This window comes from Setaria italica, chromosome III, assembly GCF_000263155.2.
Source record: "Setaria italica strain Yugu1 chromosome III, Setaria_italica_v2.0, whole genome shotgun sequence".
Taxonomy (NCBI): domain Eukaryota; kingdom Viridiplantae; phylum Streptophyta; class Magnoliopsida; order Poales; family Poaceae; genus Setaria; species Setaria italica.
Genome location: NC_028452.1, coordinates 26,830,424 through 26,839,092, shown reverse-complemented (window position 1 = coordinate 26,839,092; position 8,669 = coordinate 26,830,424). Strand labels below are relative to the sequence as shown.

The 8,669-nt window shown below is 42.5% G+C and overlaps 1 protein-coding gene across 1 annotated transcript; it reads left to right on the top strand.

The window, feature by feature from the left end:
- Positions 1-3,518: 3,518 nt before the first annotated feature.
- LOC101786950 (CBL-interacting protein kinase 18) lies at positions 3,519-8,301 on the top strand. Its single transcript, XM_004962381.4, has 2 exons — positions 3,519-3,924; positions 6,281-8,301. The coding sequence occupies exon 2, from the start codon at positions 6,584-6,586 to the stop codon at positions 7,961-7,963; it is 1,380 nt and encodes a 459-aa protein (XP_004962438.1). The 5' UTR covers positions 3,519-3,924; positions 6,281-6,583; the 3' UTR covers positions 7,964-8,301.
- Positions 8,302-8,669: the final 368 nt, after the last annotated feature.

The following is an 8,669-nucleotide window of genomic DNA, read 5'->3' as shown; positions in this document are numbered from 1 at the left end:
ATTTGGAGACCTTGCATTTAACTGACTTAACGAAGAATTGGAGGTGAAGCCTTTGGTTTTCTCATTTACAGCTGACGCGAAGAGGTGACTTCAGGTGCAGTGACCAGGCGCCACAAAGTCGGGATGCTCGAGCCGAGTCAGCATCTAGTCGGGGCGGTGAGAAGACTTCGTGCATGGAGAAGACATCATGAGCACAAGCACATCGCCAGAAGCGAAGTGGTCATTGAGTGGCAATAGCTCGGGATAGCCCTCGTGATCACAGCCGGGAGAGAAGTGAAGAAGGTGGCTTTGGCGCTCAGGCTCACTCAAGCTTAGGTGTAAAGTGATGAGTTGTAAAAGGGTGTGATAAAAGTGGTGTAATGTTATTGTAATGCCCTCGAATATGCTTTGCATAACGAGAAAAGCAGAGAGTCGAGTTGTATGGTGTAAAAATTACGGCTCTATAAAATGGGATCACGGTGAATACAAACGGACATGTTCCGACTGACGGGGAGAATTCTCAAGCTCTCCCGAGGTCATTTTTTAGATTGTCGTCTTTCTTGTTCTTTTAGTTTGAAAAATTGTTGGCCCCACTTTCTACAACAACAATACGTTAGGCAACTGATGTTTTCCGGCCAAAGAGAAATAATACCAGACTACACAAGTCATGCCGACATATTTCACGTAAGGTTATTCGTCTTTATTGAAGGTCTAATAGGTGATCTTACGCGAAATGTCTTGTATATAAATGTAGTCTGAGGTCCTTACGGCTACCTAGTCACTTTGGCCACATTTACCTAAAACCAGACAAAACTTTGTAGAGTCATTCAATTTCCGATGCCCATAACAAATTGATGTCTTGACGAGCTTCAAGCCTACAAGGCCAGATCGAGCTCGTTCTAAAAGAAGATGTCGGTGTGTACTCTCCCTTCCAATTTGGCAACTCTCAGGTTAAGCAAATAATTCTGAAGAACAATAGATATTTGCATCCAATTGGACACACCAATTGCATCTTGAGTCTCTCTCTGTCTTTTCCCTCTCGGCATCACAATCAAGCACCGTGCCAACATTCTCCCACTCCACGCCCTGAAGAGCGCGGTGTGCCCGTGACAACGAGGCTCGTATGGTCCGGACTCCGGAGCCGCCCGAGCCGACGAATCTCGGGCGTCGGCACCCGGCAGCGCCGCAGCACCATCGATTCGACATGACAGCTCGCCACCGAGCACACGGCCATGTGGACGGGTTTGGATTCTACGTGGGGTGTCCCTGCCGAGCATGGGCTAGCAGGACAAAGAGGTTTCTGGGTCCGAGCGGGGGCCGCAGCTGGTGGGCTCCGGCTTTCTAGTCCAGAACAAGTGAATAGTCTGGTGGTGGCCTGGTGGTTCTCTCTCTCTCTATCAAAGTGGATGTACCAACTGCCTACCCACCATATAGGATCTTGTGAATTATTTTGGATGATTTCTCGTCTTAAGCATTCTGAATTCTGATCATTCAAACATGGCTTTGGAGATTATTTACAGCAGGTTAAAGTTATGAACTACCATACCACGTAAAAGAGAATTGGAATGAGAATTGAACAGCTACAAACCTGCCTTGATTATTGGTGAAGTATGACGCATTGACGGTCAAGTTATGTCTGATGGCCGGAGAGGATAGCCCAAATAATGCACTATAAAAACACTAAAGTAGGCGCTGGGACTCAGCAATTATTGTGTGGATCCACCAGATTTAGATATGGGATGCTTGATTCTCAAGATTCCTTTGGTCTGCTGATTGAAACTAAGACAAGAAACGTACCATCTTATTTGGAGCTCATATGCTTTTTTTGTCCGAATTTAAATTTTAGAATAGTAAGATTATTATATTGAATGTAAAATAATACGATGAGGTATATACGGAACTCTTACTTTCAAGGATGTCGTCGCACCTCTTGCTTGTGGAACCACCAGCAGAATTATAACGAAATGACTTTAAGTACGTCAAAAGTATATAATCAGTGGCTTAGGGCTGCTTAGAAACGAGGGAGACACCAAATTATAATCCCAAAAATGATCTACGAGGAAGAGGGAGGGCATGCACTGCCCTAGCGCACGGTTGGATATGGATGTGTTGATTTTGAACGAAAGACCCGAGCGAATAAGGTCATAAGGTGCAAAAGCATAGTCCAAAATATCCAATAAAGGGCAACATACAAGTTGTTATAGACCTTTCGGAAAGAACCCCTAGGTAGAGAAGTAAATGTTGGAAGTGTGCATAATATTTGTGCTACAAACATGTAAATCAATAGAAAATACATATAAAACTATGTGTTCATTACGAGGAGCACAATTCAGAGAGCGAGAGAGTAAAATTTTGAATATCTCTTTTACTCCCTATGTTCCAAATTATAAATCTATTTGACTTTATTAGATATATAGACTTTATTATGTACTTAGATATAATATCTATGCATCTAAAAAGTTAAAATGATCTATACTTTGGGACGTATGGAGTGCGTTTTAGGGCCTTACTACTTACACCCCGTTTGGATGTAGACATTGAAGTCTGGAATTCAGAATTGGTATTGGAAGCCTCAAATGTAGCTTTTTGGATAGTTCTAAGAATTGGCATAGGAATCACAGTTAATACCAAGCGGCATTGGAGCAACTACCGCAACCCCCAACATAAATAAGACCCTTCCCCTCATTATTCATCTCTTTCTCGTTCACGTTCACTTCCCGCACCAGCCTCCTCCCGCCCCTCTCTAATTCCGACGGTGGCCATGGCTCCCTCTGTCACCGGCCTCGTCCATAGCACCATCCCTTCGGCGGCCATGGATCCCTCCATCACTGGCCTCCTCCACAGCACCGCCCCTTAGCCCCTTGTTGCGCCACCCCTCCGCAACCGAGTCAGGAGTCGACGCGCTGCTCCCTCCGCCCAGGAGTCGGGCGCTGGCGCGCCGCTCACCTCCACCCCCGAGTCCGGCGCCGCTCCCCTCTGCCCAGGAGTCGGGCGCCGGCGCGCCGCTCCTCTGCCCACGAGTCCGGTGGCCCTCCGTTTCTGTGGATCCGAGGGACGCTTGGATCCGGGAGGGGTGCCGCCACTCTCCTCTTCATGTGTGGTGATTCACCAGCAGTGCGATGAGGTGGGCAGCGGGCTAGAGAACCCTGTGCGCCGCGATGACTGCGAGGGGTTGCCGTACGTGTGCTTGGAGTAGTGGTTGTCGGCCATGGTGGAAGAAGCGGAACAAATACCAATTCTATGCTTTTGTAGGTCCAAACTGAAAATTGAATTGAGTTCTTTCCTAAGATCGCAAACGCCAATGTAATGACATCCGAAACAACAGAATTGGAATTGCATCTCATTTCAATGCCATAGCTTATTTGATATTGAACCTAATTTAATTCCAAGCCTTCCAATATCGAAATTAAACGGAGCCTTACAGTCTCAAAGTCGATACTATTGCGAGCGCGAGCAGTTCCTTTCTTTAGTCCCCTTTAAATAACAGATGGGGCTGACAACAAATATGAAATCAAATCTACGCCAACCAAATGGTTGGCCAGCGAATGCGCGCAGGAGCACCATAAAACAGGGCCCTGTTTAGGCCGCCCCCCCGCCTTCCTGTAGTCCCCTTTTCCTCCACCACCAAGAACTGAAAATTGTGGCGCCCAATTCCCTGCTCCTCCGCGGCATTGCTGTTGCAGAGGATTGCGCCAGTGAAGCCACATTGCGCGCGCATCCGGCTCGCCGCTGGCCCGTCCAGTCCGCAAAAACTCCATCCGCTCGTAGGCTCTCTCCACCTCCATCCGCGCCGCTTAGATCCAGCCACCCTTCAATTGCAACCGCGCCTCGACTTCGTTCCCCGTAGGCATCCTCACCGTGTTTGTTCCGGACCCCTTCGTTGCCGCCGCCGTGGGGTGCAGTGCAGGTCCGTCAGGACTTGTTACGGATCCATTCATTCTGTTGGTAAGGGAAAGCAATCGCCTGCTTATTTGGTTCGTCCTGTCCTATGGATTTTATTTCGTTTCCTTTATTATTACGACCCCACAAATTCAAATGTTTTCCATTCGTGATAGCACCTATTTTGTTGCTGATCTGTTTGCTGCGTGGGGGCGTACTATTAGCAGTTTTTGCCCTGATAAATTTAGTGCCGTCACTGCTTTGATTTGTTATCGTTCTGGATACACTTTTACTTTTATTGTGCCGTGTTCATTTACAAGCATCAAACTAAAAGAATCATTTCCCCATTGGTACTATTGAAACAATTGCGCGGGAACATATATATGGGTTTGGAATTGTGTGTAGGTGCTTTTGTTCTTTGTCTACTTCAGGGCCAGGGATGAAACTAGTTCGCTTCTGAATCCATCTCATATCGACAATGACCATTATATTTCCTTGGCCACGGTATTGCATTTCTGAAATTAAAGAAAGAAAAATTACAGTGGGGGGAATCATCATAAACTACGTCGGTGAAAAGTTCTCCTGACTGTACACTAGATTGTAGCGTGATTAAGAGAGTGAATGCTGGACTAAACTGTACCAGACTACTAGTATTATTGAGAAAGACAGCAAAACTGCTGTTACTTGTGACGAAATTTCTAATTTCAGACATGATGAGATTAGTCTCATGAAAGCTAGTGGCACATATGGAGGAAAATGGGTTGAAGGTGCCTAGATGCTATGTCACAGACAGGGTGGGTTTGAGGTTGTAAAGGATACCTATGCATGTATTGGAATGGCTGGACCAAAATCATATAGGCTGAAAATAATTTACTGAAGAATAGGAAATTTTCAATCACTTAATCCTGAGGAATAGATGAACCTTTTAATTAACTCGGCAGGTATTTCCACTGTTTCACAATGAATTAACTGAAGAATGGAAATTTTCAATCACTTAAGCCTGAGGAATAATGGGTGAACCTTTTAATTAACTCCGCAGGTACTTCCACTATTTTCTAGTGAAGCAGAATAGTATTCCACTTCCTTATACTATTTTAGGACATGTACAATCCAGACTTCTTTTGTCTCTGATATGCAATTAAGAGCTAGATTTCTTTTTTTGTATAAGGATTCAACCTATACTAAATCCATCAGCATAAATTTTGCCTAGGGAGACTGCACGTCCATATCTTATCAAGGACATTGTGCTTTTCCCAAGTCAATATTGTCTCTCTTACAACAATACGTACCGGTGTTGCTCAACTTTTGATTTTGTAGAAGCATCATACATTTTTTTTCTCCAGGGTATCATTTGATTCCTGTTGGAGTGCTGCTGGTAAAGGAACTGCAGCCTTCTTACTGGAGTGCAAATAACATTTCCATAATTAGTAAATGTTGTGACATGGTTAAACCACCATAAGAAGTACCTGTAGATTTCATGGAACTGCGAATAGCCTAGTATTTTGAAATTTGGAAAGCGGTTATGGTATCTATATTTACAGACTAAGGAATGCCTTTTTTACAGACTTCTAAACTAACCACATAACTCATAGTGTTATACCACAAGACAAAACTTGCGTATGAACCTGTAGTGCAGATTATCAATGCCTTCTATCCTGTCTCTGCTGTTCCTTCATGGGGTGTTTGGTTTGATGGATCAACCCATTCTAGATGAGATGGTCCATAATGAGTTCATGCCATTATTTTTTGTGGGATGACTTCATCTATCATATTTATATTAATCATGTGTACATTTATCCATCAGAATATTATGTGCATATATCATGGCTTTTTATTTTATTTTAGTTTTTACTCTTGTATTATTTTATTTACATTCCATGGTTTTTTTTCTGAAAGAAAACATAGGTTCAGTCTCTCTGAATTTAATCTTCATGCAACATACGTAACCTTTAAGTTATTTGGTGCAATTGTTCATATTCTACATTGTGCAAGCTAATGTATCTAAATGCAATCGTGCATACATGAATAGACTCCATCCACGTGGTGGGTTGAGTCACACTTCGCCCCAGTTTAATATTCAAGTTTGCTAGCACTGAACTAGTTCCAGCGCATCAACTTAGTTCAAGTGTCCGCATGCCATTCAGACAAGTTTCATAGGCTTGAACTCTGGACACAGTGATGGGCCCTAGGCTTGTCTCACCGAACCAAAGAGAGAAGGAAACAAACACCCCCATTGCCATGGAGCCTGCTGCACTAGTTGACTGCATATCTATTTCCAAGCACACATGCACACTTCATTTTCCTTTTTGGTTTTTTTTGGTCCATGACTTGCTTATCTGCAACTTTTAGTATTAATTTTGGATAATAAGCGATATACTTCCTGACTCCAGAAAATAACTATGCTTCTTTTATGTATTGGCAGCGCTGCAAATTGTGCAAATTGCATTGTAAGGCCATTTTAAGGAATGCAGAAAGATGTATTTGCATGCTAAAGATTTCTCTTGTAAAGAGGAGGGCATTTCTCCAATTCATTTGAAATTACTGGTTCTTGATGAGCAAGGATTTCAAGTGCACATTAGGTGCATATCAGAAAGTAATGATGCCACTAATGTCAGAAATATTGCTATGCTAGATTGTATAATTTCTGAAGACGGTTGAAATTTTTTGTTTTATCAGTTTGGCTTCATACAATAAGATAATAAGAATCATCTGCTAGGATTTGTTTATGATGGAAGCAGAGAAGAATGGAAACATTTTGATGCAACGGTATGAGGTTGGAAAATTATTGGGGCAGGGAACTTTTGCCAAGGTATATCATGCTAGGAACATAGTAACTTCACAAAGTGTTGCTATTAAAGTGATTGACAAGGACAAAATTTTCAAGGTTGGCCTAATGGAGCAGATCAAACGAGAGATATCAGTGATGAAATTAGTAAGGCACCCAAACATCATACAGCTTTATGAGGTCATGGCTACTAAATCAAAGATATACTTTGTGCTTGAATATGTCAAGGGTGGTGAATTGTTTAACAAAATTGCTAAAGGTAAGTTAAGAGAAGATGCTGCAAGGAAATACTTCCAACAGCTGGTTAGTGCGGTTGATTTCTGCCATAGTAGGGGTGTGTACCATCGTGATCTGAAGCCAGAAAACCTACTCGTCGATGATAACGGGAACCTGAAAATTTCAGATTTTGGATTGAGTGCTCTTGCTGAGTCAAGGCGCCAAGATGGCCTTCTACACACAACTTGTGGCACTCCAGCATATGTGGCACCTGAGGTTATCAGCCGAAAAGGATATGATGGTGCAAAGGTTGACACATGGTCATGTGGGGTTATCCTATTTGTTCTTATGGCTGGTTATCTGCCATTCCAAGATTCAAATTTGATGGAGATGTACAGAAAGATTGGGAAAGCAGATTTCAAATGTCCACCTTGGTTTCCATCTGATGTACGAAAGCTAGTGTCAAGAATTCTTGATCCAAACCCTAGGACTAGAATGCCAATTACGAAAATAGTGGAATGCTTTTGGTTCAAAAAGGGCCTTGACAGCAAGCTAATCCGAAAGAATATCGAGATGAAGGGGAAAGTTTCAGCTCTAACTCATGTTGATGTGGTTTTCGCATCCACAGGTAGCAGTAGTGGCAATAATAAAATGGTTGATGAGAAGCAGGATGCGGCAAAAGTCACCAACCTTAATGCTTTTGATATCATTTCCCTCTCAGAAGGCTTCAATCTTTCTGCCTTATTTGAGGAGACTGAGAAAAGAAAAGAGGCAAGGTTCACATCTAGTCAATCAGCTTCAACTATTATATCGAAACTAGAGGATGTTGCCACATGTTCAAAACTTACTGTAAAGAAGAAAGAAGGTGGTGTGCTGAAAATGGAAGGTGAAAGTGAAGGAAGGAAAGGTGTCTTGTCTATCGATGCAGAGATTTTTGAAGTTACTCCTTCTTTCCATTTGGTAGAGATCAAGAAGAATAATGGGGATACACTAGAATACGAAAATTTGTTTAAGCAGGACATGAAACCAGCCCTCAAAGACATTGTTTGGGCATGGCAAGGTGAGCGTCAGGATCAACCACATGAAGATCACAAGCAGATATAGGCTCACCTTGGCATTTATCTTGTTTGTTTCCACAGTAATGCACATTTCAAATGTTGTATCTGCATGTAGGTTTCTGTCACTCATTTTATCTTCTACATCCTAGAGTTATTATCTTCTCTGAAATTGACATGAACATGTGATTTTATTCTGAACTTGCTAAGAAGCATCATGTTGTGAAGTTACACCCATCATTAACTGTTTTCTGTTCTATTGTTAATCTGCCCCTGGATGGGTGAATGTAGAACTGTTCCATCGAACAGCATGGTAGATGATCTGTTTTGACATTATGATGGGTCCTGTCAGACATTCTTGTTTTGTAAATGAACTCTTTAACCTAACAGTCTGGAATGTTATAGGCATTTTCATCAGTAGGTTTCTAGATGAAAAGGTGGGAAGGAAACAAGGTAGAATGTTGACATGGTGTAATGTTCATGGAAGGAAGGGAGTGGAGTAGACTTGCACTACCGTTGTATACTCCAGTCTAGAGTTAGTTTTATACTATTCCTATTAACGATTGTTACACTATCAGGAATATTAGAAGCAAAAGGAGTTTGGGCAGTAGTGTGGGCTGTACCTGATTGACTTTCTTGGCTCGTGCACCACTTCTTTGGAAAACAATTGAAAAAAAAATGTTAGTCAGGCACTAGTAGTAGTTATGTACTATTCATTATCAGGCACTAGTCGGGATGATCTGACATTTGAGAAA

Excerpts from the sequence above, each read along its gene's own strand:
- LOC101786950 (XM_004962381.4), top strand. The coding sequence starts at position 6,584 with ATGATGGAAGCAGAGAAGAATGGAAACATTTTGATGCAACGGTATGAG.